This window comes from Lampetra planeri, chromosome 14 (genome assembly GCF_965212315.1).
Source record: "Lampetra planeri chromosome 14, kcLamPlan1.2.h2, whole genome shotgun sequence".
Classification (NCBI taxonomy): domain Eukaryota; kingdom Metazoa; phylum Chordata; class Hyperoartia; order Petromyzontiformes; family Petromyzontidae; genus Lampetra; species Lampetra planeri.
This window is the reverse complement of record NC_136120.1, coordinates 2,231,687-2,250,127: the sequence shown is the minus strand read 5'-3', so window position 1 is coordinate 2,250,127 and position 18,441 is coordinate 2,231,687. Positions and strand designations below refer to the sequence as shown.

Genomic DNA, 18,441 nt, shown 5'->3' with positions numbered 1-18,441 from the left:
GTGAACCGGGTGACGCGAGTTCGATTCCCGCTCACGCCCAACACCAGCGAGGGATTTCTGAACCGGTCCTGGACCTCCTCTAGGTCGACTCAGATGCAAATAAGTACCTGGTGCGGTGTGTAAACATCGCCACTGGGGAGACAAAGGCGGTCGGGAGTGGTGCTGACCATCCATGACCGAGTATACCGTGCCGGACTTCATAGGTGCTCGCTAACAGCACTTGCCCCAACAGTCTGTTAAGGATATAGGGGAATCTTTATCTTTGTTAATTAGTGTTTGCGTGAGTATTTTTGAATCGTGGGGAGCACACTGCACGAGTGACCCCGTGGACCGAGCTCGATTCCCAGCTTCTGCTTACATCTGTGGTGATTATCTGACCCATTCCTTGGCCTGCCCTTAGGTCAACTCGGCCGTAAATGAGTACCTGGTGTAACGTGTGAACATCAGCACAAAGGTAGCTGGGTGTGGTGCTGGTGACACCACCCCCCTTCGTGTGCCATGCAGGTTGTGATATATTCTTTGGTTCTTTCGGTAAAGTTACGTAGATAGAAAAAAACCACGACGTTTCGATCGCAACACAGGCGGTTTATTTGTACATATTTTTACGTGGTTTGTTTATATTTCCTATACTTTGCACTCCTATCGTGTTTTTGTATTTTATTGTTGTAACGTTCTGACCCGCCCCGTACTGGACACGTGTGAAAAAGAGCTTAATAGCTCATCGGATTCCCACTGTAGTGTAAATAAATATTCTGACTATGATTCCACATGGGCGCCTGTGTGTGATGTTGTGTGTGCAGGTGGGAGGCCTCAAGGACGGACAACCGTACCTCTTCCGAGTGTTTGCGGAGAACGCTGGAGGCCGAGGGAAGATGTCGGAAGAGTATGGGCCCGTGGTGGCTCGTGGCTTGGCAGGTCTAGCCCACATTGGCTCACGATCGCTGCACACCGACATCCGTGGCTTGCCCAGCCTGCGTTTTCACACCACTCGAAATGTCATCTGGCTTACATTTTTTTGCTTTCGCGCAATGGTGGGTGGCGTGCTTATCGCACCGCGCTACAGCAGACTCAGTCGCATAAGCTCGACTCCCACCTAGGGCTAATGTCGGTGGCGAATTATATATAAAGCACCGGTCCCTCCTCTGGTCAATCAACCGCCATTGGGGACCCAGCATGAGGAGCTCTTCATCCAGCAGTGGATTAACAAAGGCCTGTGTATTATTAGACGTGTTGTTTCGTCACCTCTTTCGAGTTCCCAAACCGCATGCTGCTGCTTACGAGTGTCTAAGTACGTGCGTTTAACTTCTTTCGTACTGTACGTAGCCAACCGTGCTAATCGAAGGTGCGGCAATGTGATTAATGTCTCACGTGACTGGGTGACTTGGCTTTTTTATGGGTGCTTTTTCGACGTTATTATTCACCTGCAAGGAGGTGCCGCATGGAGAGATTGTTCTGCCAGAAAGGGTCTCACATTTTGCATTTATCATTTGAAAAGTGTTCAAGTCCACTTGTTTACAATTTCGCTCCTCCGATTAGCACGGTTGGCTACGTACGGTGCAAAAGAAGCTTGACATACATACTTACCTCTTCCCAATTCAGTTATTTGTGTTTATTTTTATGACCAGTGCTTCCAGAGACCAGCAAGCCTAAGGAGCAGAAGAGTAAGAAGGGCAAACGTGAGTAATGATACTTTTCTTCACGGCGAGTTTACAGCCCACAAAATGCCCCTCTCTTTTAGAAGCAACACGAGAGAGATTGAGGCGGAGAGTGGTGCCGCAACGGTTTGTGCTCTGTGCTGCGAACCCGACCACCCGAATTCAGTTCCCGAGCCACGGCAAACATCAGTGGCGGGTGATTTCTGAACCAGTCCTCTGCCCTCCCCTTCACCAACCCACACTGACCGGCGTGGTGAAGTATAGTCAAGTTAAACCACGTGACCGATCACGGCATGGGGAGGCATTCATCCGGCGGTAGATTGAGAAAGGGGCTGTAAAAATAAAAAGAAGAGATTGGTGTTCAGTCTTCGCAGTAACGTAACGAGCATGCAGGGGGGGGGGCCTTAGTCCCCCTGGTGGCCATAGCTACGAGTTGGGGCCCCCTTGACAACCACCATACTACAGAGCTGCAGTGGCTTGACTATACTTCATCACGCCGGTCAGTGGCTGCATTTTGCAAATACGGAGCGCCCCTACAGCGTTAAATGTTTGAGACCGTGAGCGTAACGATGTGATTAGGCACGAGTCACGATATTTAACAGCCGAGGTGCGACTGTGCGAGACAAATCAAATATTGGGGCCCCACCTGACCGATTGCCACACCCCCCTGAGCTGATGACGTGGTTATGCGCCCTTATCATGCAGCGGTAGCCAGGGCCGGATGAAGATTGTGTAGGCCCCTTGGGCTACAGGTACTGTGGTGCCCCCAGTAATATTTTCAAAAGGAAAACAAAGTTAAAGAAAAAAAAATATTTTTACAAGGCAAACAACAAATAAAATTCGGCATTCATAAGTGAAATAACTTTTCTCTTCATCTCTGGAGGCCCTCCCACTGGTGGAGGCCCCTGGGCCTCCGCCTAACAAACTCTCTGACCTAGAGTGGAGGGAGGTGCTCACCAATAGCACTTACCCTAAGATTCTCTCGGGTTGAGAATCTCTGTTCTCGTTTTGTCTCCCGGTGGGTGCAGCGGCCTCGGTGAAGTCCCCTCTTGCCGTGGAGGTTCAGGACAACGGGACCGTGCGGTTCTCGGCTCAGTTGGAAGACCTGTCCGCGTCCGCCGACGTCAAGTGTATCTTCAACGACAAGGAGATTGAGAAGAATGAGGTGGCTCCACACACTCTGTTCCATCATGGGACCTCTCTTGCCAGTATCAAAATATAAGAATAGGTTTTACCCTTTAGAATCATTCGTTTAGAGTATTTGGCTGCTCTACATTACCACATGATAAGCCACTTCGTTGAGCTATCATTTGTGGCCAGGTCGCTTCTGGGAAAGAGCTACGTAGCTCAGCGGGCCTTACCTTGTAAAATAAAAAGTTTTTAAAGAATGTTTAAAAAATCTCCTCTCCGGATGTTTCACTGACCGAGCAGAAGTATGACATCAAGGTGGACAAGGCCACGGGGCTGGTGGAGGTCCTCGTGGAGACCATCACTGCCGAGGATGAGGGCTCCTACAGCGTCGTCTTCAAGGAGGACGACGGCAAGGAGAATGCGAGCAGCTTGCCGCTGCTGGGCGACGGTGAGCTCGTCAGCGTTGGGAGCGACGCGGTCGATCCCGGCTGCCGGGTTCTCAGTGTGCTCCATGATGCAGGGATTACCAATAGCTGGCTGTATTGGTGTTGCTAGAAATGTACATGTAACAATCCATCGCTGTCAGGGTTAGGAGGGCGACGGTCAACTTTCCGATATTAGGAAGCCACTGGAGTTATGCACTTTCAATCTCGATTGAAAACGAATTTCTTTAGAACTGCTTTTCGTGTTTAGATTATATCCTTCCCCCCACCTCCGATTCACACAGTTGGCTATGTACAGTGTGAAAGAAGTTGAACATACATACATTCAGCACATCCTCTCTGCACTTACCTGTGTCACTCCTGTAAATGAATCTTGATGTCATTCTCATCATCATCAAAAGTATCAGCGTCTCAACTTAATTGTCAAGAGTTTACAATGATATCATCATAATCATCATCAAAACAGCAGCATTCATGATAACTTTCAACATAATTGTTAAGATAAGCCGTCGTCTCTGTATGGACCTTTCACTGTGGACACGTTCTGGAAGTGCTTCCACGTGGTAAGGCAATGGACGTGCCATTGTTGTGCTGTGTCCCTGCAGATTTCAAAAAGCTTCTGGAGCAGTCGGAGAAGGCAAAGAAAGACTGGAAGAGAAAGCAAGGTGAATGTGTGCCGTTTGAGCATTCTGCTTGCATTCATTGCAATACTCGACACCTAGTTAACAATGCGCACTCAACAATGGTGTTGTGTATAAAAGCGTTAATGAGCAGATCGGTCTGGTTTCCAGACAAATATTAAACAGCTGCGCATGTTTAAGCTAACAAACTCTGGACTCGCTTCCAAACTTCTGGGTCTCATCACCAGGGTCAGGCCTGTTGAACGAATGCTGCTCTGATACCACGTGTTAGTGGCAACTACTGCATGTCATATATAAGCAGTGATGCTGAAACCACAGGCCTCATGAACCTCCACGGTGCGGCTTTCCCATACTTCACCAATATTCTCCGTTCGTATGCAAATGAAAGTCACTGCACACTGCATGCACCCGTCACTGGTAATCACAAAGGTCAGCAAAGAACTGGAGTTTGAGAAATACTTGGTAAATGTTATTGGGAATAAGGACATCAGAACGGTACCATTTGTGAACAATTCGAACAATTTAAAGGCATTGCTTGGTGATGCTGCTGCTGCGTTGGCAGTGGCGCCCAAGCACAAATAACAACAAACTAAAACTCAACACATTTGTCAGTAACACTGCCTTAAAGGCAGCGCTATTGGTGAATGTGTTAAGTTTTTTTGTTATTAAAACTGTTTAAACAAAAATATGTTTTTTTCTCAAATTGCCGTCACACCTAGCTTCATTGAGTCATCGGGTGGTATTGAAGACGTTTCAATTTTAGCAATGCTTGTGATGTTGCAGTCATCACATTTATTGTTAAGTTGATCCACAACCAACAACATTGTCTTTGTGTCGTGAGAGAGTAGTGGCTTTTTTGCATAAGACCATTTAAGTAGAATGTTTCAGTTGGGTTTATTTTAAGCACAACGTTATAAGGTTAAGGTAAAAGAACACACGAAAAATAGCTTACGTCGTTTTATGCAACTGGCCAAAGAAAAGATCGATGACAAAATAACCCTGAATGTGCGCGATCTTATCGGATCTCCAAAGCTAAACAGCGTTGAGCCTGGTTAATACAGCACATGGATGGGAGACTGCCTGGGAATAGCAAGTGCTGTAGGCTTGGGCTTCGAGGTGGCCACGAGATTGTAGTTTGGCAATGGATTTTTGAATCTATCTTTGCAGAGCTTTGAGTGTTATCCCATCGTTTTTTATTGTTTTTTTCCCTCCCCGGTTTTTTTCCACGTTGAGCCAGACATCCGTTTACAGAATTGGTCAAATTGGCCAAAATGCAGGATTCATCTGCAAAAGAGTGTTGAGCCTCAGTGAGGCTTCCCTGGGTAAATAAAGGGCATCATTATTATTATTACAAATAATTCAGCTCCCTTGCCCGTCCGTGTATCTGCTGGACCATCTGTGAAAAAGAGCGTGATTGTTTCATCGGATTCCTCCAGTATAAATCCATATTCTGATTCTCATCCAGGGCCGTACGTGGTGGAGCAGGCTCACTGGGAGGTCATGGAGGACTGTAACGTGCGTCTCATCTGCAAGGTGCAATGTTGCGCTCCCCACCAGAGAGTCAAGACAAATCCTACCACTGCGTCGGTTTTGTTGTTGTTGCAGTTGTGCTGTATAACTGTCCAATATGCGTTCGGGTTCTACCGTGTCTTATTTTTTAAAAATAAAAAAATTGCTTTATAGCCCGTCAGATTCCTCCAGTATTAATAAATATTCTGATTCTGTTGGTTATGAGGTCCCATATTTCGCTCCAAGTGCTGGGAGATCTAATTCCTAAAGATGCTCACAGCACGTGGAGTGAAACGTCGGACATCGTGCCAAACAGCATGCGGTGCAAGCCTAAATAAAAATACATTAGACAATAATAATGACGAAAATGTTTTCTTGTAATTCACTCCCAATATTTTAGCCAAAATCTAGGTGTGCATTATCGAATGACGATAAATAACACAAACAATGATGCAAACAAAAAATAGACAACATTAAGCGACGACACAAAAAAAACAAAAGCCTCCTGCAGTAAAATAAGACTGTTTCTTGAAAGAAAACTCGTGTGAAAAAACGAGTCTTGGGATTTGTATTACAGATGTCAACACTCGTAGACTCGTTGATGTTCACAGGCAGTGCGATCCAAAGTCTTGGTGCAATGCTGGCAAACATCTCCGTGCCTTGGATCCACAAACTTCAGGCATCGTATAATTTGAGAGTTGTTGACAGCCTCTGTATATCTGACAGGTCACAGAAATATGCAGGCGCTAAATGATTGGGCACATGGTTTGTAACCAGACCTCCTTTAATCCAATCAACACATTAAGTGGGTGGAGTGGTAGAGGCAAGGTTAGCGCACTGCGCTATGAACCTGGCAACCTGAGTTCGATTCTTAGTCGAGGCTAACATAGATGGCGAGTGATATCTGAACCGGTCCTGGGCCTCCCCACCCTCCCACCACCAACCCGCACTGCCCAGCGTGGTTGAGTACGGTCAAACGAACTCACGCGACAGGCACGGCGTGGGGTGGGAAGAAGCCTTCATCCAGCAGCGGATTGACAAACACGACCGTGCGTCATTGTGAAACAAAATACCGTAATCGACAAAATGCTCGACCACACTCGCGAGCAGCAAGTCGCTTGTGCACGCGCGATCTTTGGCACGGGGACATCCGTGTGGCTCGGTCCGTTCCGAGGGAGACAATGACGTCGCGGTTGTCCTTCACACAGGTGTCGAACATCAAGAAGCAGACCAGTGCCGTGTGGTTCAAGGACGGCAAGCAGATCATGGTGGATGAGAAGCACGACTTTAAGGATGGAATCATCTCTCTGCACATCGCCAAGGTTTGTGCGAGCAGCGGACACGAAGCCTGAGGACTTTTGAAAAGTCGGTTGCGTACGGCAGTGGCCAGGCGTGGTGGTGCGCATCCTGTAGGCCAGGCCACTGATTGGTGGACTCTGCTGAGAGCACGTGATCAATATAAAATAGTATTTGGATTTAATGAAGAAAAAAAAAACATTCATCTCAAGATGCTGCACGAAGCAAGTGGAAACGTGGGTATCCTGGGTAAAGTATGAAACGTAACTTTGTTTTGCTTAATGGAGTCGACGGCATGGACAGCTGCGGGAAGGCAGTTCCAGGTGATAGTGGAAACAGAGGAGATGGAGTCACATTCCGGTGAACTGAGGTCACCTGGGGGTGGCTTCGACGGAAAGCCCTCGTCTGCTGGGGCAGGAGTGCGAACTAAGTTCCAACGAGCAGGGTTTTTTTTCGTCCTCCCATGGCCCCGCTTAATTAAACGAAAGGTGATAAAGCACGCGGGAGAATGGGAAGAAAAAAAGTTCGGCAGCGAGCCGTGCGGTCGAAGGAAAAGCAAACATCGCCGTCACTCGACGGGGGGACCACCATTGATTGCAGATAATTTCACACGCACACACACACACCGCACGCACACACACCGCACGCACACACACCGCACGCACACACACCGCACGCACACACACACACACACGCCACACACACACACACCGCACACACACCACACACACACACGCCGCACACGCACTCGCCGCAAACACACACACACCGCACACACACCGCACACACACACCGCACACACACACACACCACACAGACACCGCACACACCACACACACACACCGCACACACACACACACCACACAGACACACACCGCACACACACACACCACACACACACACCACACACACACACCACACACACACACCACACACACACCGCACACACACACCACACAGACACACACCGCACACACACCACACACACACACCGCACACACACCCCACACATCACACACACACAATACACACACACACACACCACACACACACACAATACACACACACCGCACACACACTCACACCACACACACACACCGCACACACACACCACATACACACATCACACACACACAACACACACCACACACACAACACACACACATACACACCACACACACACACCGCACACACACACACACACACCGCACACACACACACACACCACACACACACACACACACCACACACACACCGCACACACACACACACACCACACACACACACCGCACACACACACACACCGCACACACACCACACACACACCACACACACCGCACACACACACACCGCACACACACACACCACACACACACACCGCACACACACACACCACACACATACCACACACACACACACCGCACGCGCGTGTGAAGTTCGCGAACGTGATTAATGGAGAAAGAGCGACGACGCGCCCGCCGGGGGTGAGGGTGGAACGATGACGAGTGACGCTTGGTGGCCCGTTTGCAGATCACCAAGCGTGACGCGGGGGTGTACAAGCTCCAGCTGAAGGACGAGCGAGGGGCCGACTCGAGCGTCCTGCAGTTCACCGGCAAGAGTGAGTGAAGCTCCCCGCGGCTCGCTCGCTCGGCGCACGCCACCATCCCGCCCTCATTGGCCACCAGAGCAAGGCAAAGGGCATCCGTTGTGACGTGTATTTGGAACGCCTAAATACGATGCAAAATTGAAAATGATGACATTTAATCGGTCGAACGTTCCCCAAAACACCCCTAAAACACCGTTTTGAGACCCAATATAGGCTGAGTTATGTATATTGTTTCGTGCATAAATACGAAAATAAATGGCAGAATAATTCATTTGAACGTCGTGCACTAACGCGGTTATTGTAGTGCGGTGCCTCGTACGGCTGACAAGTCACAGGAACCGTTCATTGGTAGCAAAACATAACGTACAACGATTGTCATAATTTACAGCCCTTTGTTTCAATCCTCGGGTGGATAAAGGCCCTCCCATGCCAGTCGCGAGGTTTGTTTGACCATACTTCGCCGTGCTGGTCAGTGCGGGTTGATGAAGGGAGGAGGCCCAGGGCTGTTTGGGACATCACTTGCGGCCTATGTTCGCCGTGGCCGGGAATTGAAGTCTGGTCTTGCCAGGTCCAAACTCGCTGGTGCACGAACCGCTGTGCCACCACTCCACCAACAAATTGTAAAATATAAGTTTAAAAATACATTTATAAGTTTCTGGAAATACCGTCCAGGGTGCTTCAAAAAAATGTTAACGCTTATATGGGACTATCGTTTTTAATGGCGAAAAGAACGAACAATACACTGTTACATGATAACAAATGTCATGTTATTAGCTACACAAAGTCAAATAGTCTCTCCCACTTGGTCGCCATCGTCGTCAACGCGTGCCTGGAATCTCCTCCAGGTGGTCTCCAGAGCCCGGAGGCACAACATTTCTCGTGGTGTTGTCGCACATTCTCAGAAGTGTTACAAAAAAAACACATTTGAAGCACCCTGTATATCCGAAATATCCACACGCGCGTTTGAGATTAAAGGTACCAAGAGATGCAAATACAGACACACAAACAGTCCGCTGCTGCGCTGCACGGATGTCGCAGACGTCGGCGGCGGTGATGTGGGGGACTCCGTAGCCGTGGCACCCTTCTCTCTCCTGGCTCCAGCCCCCCCCCCCCCCCACTGCCCCCCGCTGCTCCCCGCTGCCCCCCGCTGCCCCCTTTGTCTTCCCAATGCAGTGTTGGTTGATCACCTTTCAGCACCCCTCCCCCCGCCCCCCCCCCAGCTTTCTGTCGCCCCCCAACTACGACCAGGCCTATCCCAATCCCTCTTTATCGATCCATCTTGCTCTAGCTGCTTCAACATTACACCACGTACAATAACCCAATTGTTTATTTAAAATTATTGTCGCGCTATGTGCTATTGTATAATTGCTGCCTTTGTAAAGGCGCTATATGAATCTCATTTAGATAAGATAAGACAAAGACACATGTAGGCACAGAGACACCCATATACACGTGTCACCTGTCTGTGTTTATCCTGCACACGCTGAATTCCTTGATAATTGGAGTAGCTGCCACGTGAAGAAATGTGCTGCGTTTTGAATTGTATTTGGAAAATACAGAACTACAAAATACTGCAATAAAAAAACTATTTTAATTACAAAATGCCCTTGCAAATGTACATGGGATATAAGACGTAAAATGTTACTTTGGACAATTTTCACCACCTTTACTTTGTAACCTTTTGACCTACTTGCAATGCACTGTCAATGCTATGCGTATTAATGCATTATTGATAGTGATGAAGAAAATATAAAACAGTAAAATGTATTTAAAATACTGCCCAGCTCTGGGTACAATCATGGAGCGATACCACCCTACAATCATCCACGTTGCCACGGTGCGACACCGCGTTTGTCAACAACACTCTGATTTGTAACCCACGTGTGCAATTAATAATGTAATCTATGTTTAGACACCGATGTATACTGCAGAGAATATGTTAAAATGTTATATATGTGTAATGTAGTAACTCCACGGGAGACGACTTCACGGGTAACACACTCTTTATTTTATCAAACTTGGTTACAGGTGACTAACACCTACTTTGTATCTCGGGTGACAAACACCCACTTAGCTACTTGGCGACTAACGCCCACTGAGCTACTCGGATGACCAACATCCACTTAGTACTCGGGTGACAAACACCCACTTAGCTACTTGGCGACTAACGCCCACTGAGTTACTCGGATGACCAACATCCACTTAGTACACGGGTGACAAACACCCACTTAGCTACTTGGCGACTAACGCCCACTGAGCTACTCGGATGACCAACATCCTCTTAGCTACTTGGCGACTAACGCCACTGAGCTACTCGGATGACCAACATCCACTTAGTACTCGGGTGACAAACACCCACTTAGCTACTTGGCGACTAACGCCCACTGAGCTACTCGGATGACCAACATCCACTTAGCTACTCGGCGACTAACGCCACTGAGCTACTCGGATGACCAACATCCACTTAGCTACTCGGATGACCAACATCCTCTTAGCTACTTGGCGACTAACGCCACTGAGCTACTCGGATGACCAACATCCACTTAGTACTCGGGTGACAAACACCCACTTAGCTACTTGGCGACTAACGCCCACTGAGCTACTCGGATGACCAACATCCACTTAGCTACTCGGCGACTAACGCCACTGAGCTACTCGGATGACCAACATCCACTTAGCTACTCGGCGACTAACGCCACTGAGCTACTCGGCTTCACTAGGTCTTCAGCTCCGTCTTCGGGTCTTCAACTGGGTAACTCTCCCCGAGTGCTCTCGCGCGTCCCCCTTTATACCCCACCTGCGGACGTCGCTGCGAGCACCCACTTATTCGACCAATCGCCGGGCGCTGGCTACGATCCTCTTTTCCCACATCTCATCGTGCCTCACCACTCACTCCGCGCCGCCTCGTCATCTGTCACTCCCGGCGCGCGCGTCCACACCACGCCCACAACGCGTGCCCAACCCCGCACCCCGCGCCGCCCCGTGATCCATCACTGTCACAGTCGGCGCACGTCAATACCACCACTACATCACCCCCTACCACATAGCTCGCAGCCGCCCCGGCTGCTACAAAAATATACAAACCCTCCCTGTGTGCCCCGTAACACAACACAACAACAAGAACAACAACTAAGCTAACAACACAACACGACGCGAACACCACCATCCGCAACCCTCAACCAATGCCACCGCGACAATAGAACAATATATACAAACCGGCGAGTGACAATAGCAATGTGTATACAAAAAAAATAAATGGAAATTTTTTTTTTTTCTTTCGACTCGTGCAGTGTCCCCTTTTCTTCCGAGCGTCCCTACAACGGGACATTACCCCGGCAGAGGGGAACACCGGGCGAGCTCGGTGTAGAGCACAAAAAAACCGTCCTCATGAAAATTGTTGAGACCTAGCCCGAGTCCGCCTTGCCGGTCCGTCGTACGGCACCAGACGCGGTTGAACGTCCGGTGGTGCCGGCGGTTCAGGAAGACATCGGCCAGGCATCGAGGACTCGTGCGTGCCCCGGGGTTCAGGCTCTCGACGGTCAGCAGCCGTCAAGCCCGAGGCACCTGGGGGTGGGTCAGGTGGAGACACGTGAGGATCAGCCTGCGACACCTCCCTCCCCGAGTCGACGGTCACATCACACGCCCGGTCGTCACGGCACAGAACGGGGTCACACGGTGCCGCATAGGGCTTCAGTCGGGAGGGGTGCACATACCAACGGCGTTTCCCCCATTTAATCTGTATACTCTGGGGCCGTGCAACCCGCACAATTTCCACCGGTCCCCTCCAAGGTCTCAACAACTTGGGGGACGTAGCCAACGGTGCATGTGGACAATGCAGCCAGGCCTTATCGCCTGGTTTCCAATCATGCGTATGCACCCTCCGCTCATGCAATTTCTCGTTTGCAATTTGCCGCGACCGCGAATTCAACCTTGCCCCCTCCCGCGCTTCAGTCAATTTGGCGATATTAAATTTGATGTGGTCTGCCAATTTAGATTTTGCACGTGGCTGGGAAATCCCCAGTTGGACGTCCATGGCCGGATCGGCCTCCCGCCCATACATGAGAAAAAATGGGGAAAACCCTGTCGCCGCATGAGGGGCCATTCGATAGGCCGCGAGTACCCCCGACACCTGTAAGTCCCAATCAACCTGATCGTCGCAGACCTGTTGGCACAACATAGACGTAATCGTTCTGTTCAGACGCTCAACCATCCCGTCAGTCTGCGGGTGGTAGGGGGAAGTACGCACTTTCTTTGTACCCAACAGGTCGCACACCTCGCGCAACAAAACGCTCGAAAAATTCTTCCCTTGATCCGTCAGCAAGCGTTCGGGGGCGCCCTTGTCCAACACATAACCCTGGACAAAGGCGTCCGCCACCGCCGCAGCCGACTGGTTGGCGAGCGGCCATGCCATAGGCCATCGGGTGAAGTATTCCACGCCAACCAGCAGGAACCTATTTCCCCTTGGTGTAACCGGAAAGGGCCCCAAGATGTCCAACGCTACCAATTCGTTTATACGCGAAACCTGAATGGATTGCAGCGGTGGATTAGCTGCCAATGGTGGCGGTTTCCTTTTGGCGCACCCTACGCATCCCTTAAGAATATTCGCCACGTCGTTACCCATCCCCGGCCAATAATAGTCTCGCTGGATTAGGGCGAGCGTTTTGTGAAAACCCAGATGCATGAGCCGTTCATGAGCTGCCAGAACAACCCTACCCCGCATAGCAACAGGCACCATGAGCACGTGACGCCGGGACATGTTGTCCCACCTCATCAACAGGCCCTGTCTGCACACCCAGGAACCGACCCGCGCCTCCCCTTGTTCGGGAGCGCCAACTTTCCGACGCAGCGTAAGTAGGGAGCTGTCGGACATCTGGAGGCGGCCCCACTCAATGAGGGGCAACGACAACAGCGAATCCCTCCCCGTGGGGGCGTCCTCTCCCGGGGTGTCAGTGGCGGCGAGCGCAACTCCCGGGGTGCCGGCGACCGGGGGTTTGCACCGCGCTGATCCCAACAAACATGTGCAGTCCGTGCACGGCGGCAACCGCGACAAGGCGTCCGCGTTTGAGTGCCGCAACCCTTTTCGGTAAATCGTCGTGAATTGGTAGTCTTGAAGGACCTCCAACCATCGGGACAATTGGCCCGATGGCTGCGCCACGCGCATAGCGTATTGTAGAGCCGCATGGTCCGTCCGGACCGTAAAATGACGGCCGTAAAGATACGGCCTGAATTGCTGTGTAAAAAACACAATGGCTAACAATTCACGACGAGTTACGCAATAGCGTTGTTCTGCGGGGGAAAGAACCCTACTACCGTAGGCGACCACCCGTTCAACCCCCCCGACCAACTGTGAGAGCACCCCCCCGATACCCGTATTGCTGGCGTCCGTGTCAAGCAAAAACGGTTGTGTGAAATCGGGGTAACACAAGGGGGGAGCCTGCACCAAAGCGTCACGGAGGGAGCAGAACGCATCCTCCTCCTCTGCCCCCCAGTGAAACCTCACACCCTTAGCCGTCAAAGCGTGCAGGGGCTTGGCTATGGTGGCAAATTGCTTGACAAAACGACGGTAATAGGAGGCAAAACCAATGAAACTACGAACCTCCGTGACCGAGGTTGGCGTTGGCCATGAGCTGACGCAATGCGTCTTAGCAGGGTCCGTCGAGATCCCTGAACGACTCACGATATGGCCCAAATACCTGACCGATTCCCGAAGCAGAAAACATTTAGCCGGTTTAAATTTTAGCTTAGCAGAACGCATCCTGAGGAACACCGCTCTCAGTCGCTGGAGGTGCTCCTCGAAAGTCCGACTAAAGACGATAATATCGTCAAGATAAATCAAACAGGTATCCCATTGGAGGCCCGACAAAACCAATTCCATGAGTCTCTGGAACGTGGCGGGAGCGGAATGTAAGCCCATGGGCAAACGGTTGAATTCAAAAAGGCCCCCAGGTGTCCGGAAAGCAGTTTTAGGTTTAGACTCGTTATCGAGTGGCAATTGCCAAAATCCAGAAAGCAGATCGAGTGTGGAAAAAAACTGCGCTCCCGCCAAGGCATCCAGCGACTCATCCATCCTGGGGAGCGGATACGCATCCGCCATCGAGATTTTGTTTAAGCGGCGGAAATCGACACAAAACCGCAAGGACCCGTCCTGTTTCTTTACTAGGACAATAGGAGCACCCCACGGACTAGAAGAGGGCGAAATGATATCGGCCGCCAACATATCATTAACCGCCGATTGCACATGTTCCTTCTCGGCCGGGCTGAGCCGGAAGGGATTCTGACGAATAGGGGCCGCGTCCCCTGTAGCTATGTGGTGGCGCAACAGGTCAGTGCAGCCGATATCGTACTTATGTTTGCTGAACACGTCAGCAAACTCGATGAGCAAACCCCTCAATGCTCCCAATTGCACCCCGGACAAGTTAGCAGAACCCGCACACAGCGAGTCCAACCACTCAGTCCCCTCATCACTTTGAGGATGCGACTCGACAGTAAAATCTGCTTGAGCCACGAGCCGTTCCTCAACGGGCAGCGGCGCGGCGTGAGCCAGCACCGTTCCCTGCGCAATTACGGCCGGCCGCGACCCCGTATTCAGGACCATTACGAACGGCTCACTGTCCCCTCTCACCACGGTTTGAGCAACCGCTAAGTCGAGGCCCTTACTGGCTCTGTTTGACGGCCCCAACAGCACCCCCTGTGCCTCCGCACCCACCTCGAGTGGCTTCCTGAACCGAAGGGGTACTAACATTTGCGATCCCGGGGGTACCCGTACAGTGTGAGTCGCCAGCGCCTGCACCGTCGCACAAACCGTGCGCACTTTGATAGGGCTCGACAAGAAGGCAACCCGCCGACCTGACGGAAGCTCTATGCAGGCCTGATCAATAAGAATTTTGATGGGCATTTTTGACAAAAAGTCCGTACCTAGCAAACAGGGAACGGCCAGCGATGATGATACAAAAATAGGGCCCGCTAATTTAATGTCCCCAATGCAAATAGTCGCCCGAATCTGGCCGATGATCCCCAGGGATCCCCCATTCGCCGCATAAAATGGCACGTCTACCGGCAGAAGGGGTCTACTTTGGACGGGAAGAATGTTATAAATAAGGTCCGAGATGATGGTGGCCGACGCACCCGTGTCAACAAGCACCCGAAACTCAAACCCGTCAATGAACCCCGTTACCACGGACGACCCGGCTGACGCAGCCACGATCCTGTGGGCCAATTCGGACCACTCGACTGCTTGCGGGCCGCGTACGGACCCCCCTCGCCGAATTGAACCCCCGGCACCCAGCCGCGAACCCCCCACCGCGAAGCGGCGACCCGAATGTGCCGTGTTTGTGGACCGAACGTGTGAGGTGCCGCGACTTGCCGGGTTTTGTTGGGATGACTTGTGGCCCTGGTCGTCGTCCCGACGTGGTCCTGCGGCGCGCGGACGCGGGGCCCGGCACCCGGCTGCGACGTGACCCCGAAGGCCGCAGTTGTAGCAGACGACGGACGTCGTAGGTTTCGGTTGCTCCAGCTTGCGGGGCGAACGTGTGGGCGAACGACCTCCCGTTCTCCACTCCCCCGGACACGATGCAGCGAAGCCCCGCTCCTGCACCGCAGCTGGCTGAGGTTCGGCGATCGTGGCGGCCAGTGCCCCATTCCCCGGCCATTTGCAGACGACCCCCGGCTTGCGTTTGAGGACCTCGTACGCGTGAATGCTCGTGGCGATCGCCAGGGAGCAGATCTCCATTTCGTCTGCCACGTTGATGGGGACCCCCAACTCGTGGGCCAACACCAGCAGCTGCTCCGTCACCATGGCGTCCTTCCCCTCCTTATCCATGCGGGGAAAAGCCGCGTCCGCCAAGGCGAGCAGTGCCGTGCGGTAGGCTAGCGTCGTTTCCCCAGCCACCTTCCGCCGATCGTAGAACTGGTGGCGGCACGTGGAGGGCGGCCCGAATACCTTCGCCATCAGGTGTAGTGCGGCCTGGAGCGTAGAGCGGGACGACCTTGCAGCAGATGTGAAGGCTGCAAGCGCGTCGTCGTCAAGCATCGCTGGCAACGCACGCAGGGCAGTGGTGTCGGACCACCCCGACATCTCCTGATGAGCGAGGAACCTTCGTTGGAAGGCTCCCCAGTCGCCCCCATCCGCCTTGAACGCCGACAGCGCGGGCAATCTTTGCTGGAGGACCCGATCGTCGTCGACGTCGGAGAGATTTTCCCGCGCTCCGCTGGAGTTGTGTAAAATGTCGGCTCGGTTGTCAGGCGCAAAATGGAGGGCTCCGGCGCGCGCCGATGACGTGGGCTGCGCTGCGCGGAGGTGTCCGGCCACGTGGCGTCCGTCTTTCCCGCCAATCGGTGGCGGCCCCCCAAAAACGGCGGCAACTTCCAGGCTTTTAGCGCGAAGCGCCCTTTGGCGGGAATCCTCCACCGTCGCTTCCTCCACGACCCCCGCAGCCGTTTTTCCGCTCGCCGGAACGGAGATGTCGGCCAAGACAGCGGCGGCGGCGAGTAGCAACTCCGCCAAGCGGGCGTGCGCGTCCTGGAGGCCGGTGTCGGAGGCAAGCGGAGCGTCGGCCATCACCGCGAAGTGCTGCATCGGCGGCAACTCCTCGTCCTCTACTCCCGAGGTCGGTGTCCCCGGTACGCCGTCGTCATCCCGACCTCGCTCGTGGGTACGGGTAGTCTTCCTTGTGTCCATACTTCTTGAAGACAGGTTTACTTCTGACGCCAGTTGTAATGTAGTAACTCCACGGGAGACGACTTCACGGGTAACACACTCTTTATTTGATCAAACTTGGTTACAGGTGACTAACACCTACTTTGTATCTCGGGTGACAAACACCCACTTAGCTACTTGGCGACTAACGCCCACTGAGCTACTCGGATGACCAACATCCACTTAGTACTCGGGTGACAAACACCCACTTAGCTACTTGGCGACTAACGCCCACTGAGTTACTCGGATGACCAACATCCACTTAGTACACGGGTGACAAACACCCACTTAGCTACTTGGCGACTAACGCCCACTGAGCTACTCGGATGACCAACATCCTCTTAGCTACTTGGCGACTAACGCCACTGAGCTACTCGGATGACCAACATCCACTTAGTACTCGGGTGACAAACACCCACTTAGCTACTTGGCGACTAACGCCCACTGAGCTACTCGGATGACCAACATCCACTTAGCTACTCGGCGACTAACGCCACTGAGCTACTCGGATGACCAACATCCACTTAGCTACTCGGCGACTAACGCCACTGAGCTACTCGGCTTCACTAGGTCTTCAGCTCCGTCTTCGGGTCTTCAACTGGGTAACTCTCCCCGAGTGCTCTCGCGCGTCCCCCTTTATACCCCACCTGCGGACGTCGCTGCGAGCACCCACTTATTCGACCAATCGCCGGGCGCTGGCTACGATCCTCTTTTCCCACATCTCATCGTGCCTCACCACTCACTCCGCGCCGCCTCGTCATCTGTCACTCCCGGCGCGCGCGTCCACACCACGCCCACAACGCGTGCCCAACCCCGCACCCCGCGCCGCCCCGTGATCCATCACTGTCACAGTCGGCGCACGTCAATACCACCACTACATCTGTATAAGAGGTGATGATTGTTCATAATTCAACCACCTCACGAAACTGTGAGTCATTGATATTGAAAGTCATAGATATTATTTACAGATGATGACGAGATTGTCAGCAAGATGTGTCTGTTGGTGTGGTCTTGTTTTGGCAGCTTTTGATGAAGTCATTAAGGAAGTCTGCAAAATGATTGGTGAGTTGATGTGGGCTCTCCCTTGCCGTTTCTAGCTACCCATCTCACTTTTTTGTTTTGGATGAATCACTAAACACCCGCAATCGACGAGTCATCCATTCTGCACTGCTCCGGTACATTGGCTCCACGGCGTGGATTTTTTTTCCTCCGGGTCCTCTGGTTTTGTCGCGCCACATTTAGAAACGGGCATTGAGATAATTTCGATTATTTTGGTGCTATAAATGTCCAAATGACGGGCCACTTTGTTGAGCTATCATTTGTGGCCAGGTTGCTTCTGAAAAATAAGTTAATACCTCAGTGGGATTTGCCTGGTAGGATGGGGATGGTTAAGTTGTATTTGTATGTGTGTGGCTGATTTGTTTACATTTCTTGTACTTTACACTACTATCACGTTTTTGTACTG

General features: G+C 51.9%; 1 protein-coding gene across 1 annotated transcript in view; it reads left to right on the top strand.

The window, feature by feature from the left end:
• LOC144722289 (myomesin-1-like) overlaps nt 1-18,441 on the top strand; it is a 65,517-nt gene that overhangs the window by 41,197 nt on the left and 5,879 nt on the right. Inside the window, exons 21-29 of the mRNA XM_078600403.1 lie at nt 801-915; nt 1,626-1,676; nt 2,684-2,820; nt 3,087-3,234; nt 3,835-3,894; nt 5,336-5,403; nt 6,588-6,701; nt 8,206-8,293; nt 18,000-18,038. Of these exons, the coding sequence (XP_078456529.1) occupies nt 801-915; nt 1,626-1,676; nt 2,684-2,820; nt 3,087-3,234; nt 3,835-3,894; nt 5,336-5,403; nt 6,588-6,701; nt 8,206-8,293; nt 18,000-18,038 (820 nt within the window). The remainder of the gene's footprint in view (nt 1-800; nt 916-1,625; nt 1,677-2,683; nt 2,821-3,086; nt 3,235-3,834; nt 3,895-5,335; nt 5,404-6,587; nt 6,702-8,205; nt 8,294-17,999; nt 18,039-18,441) is intronic.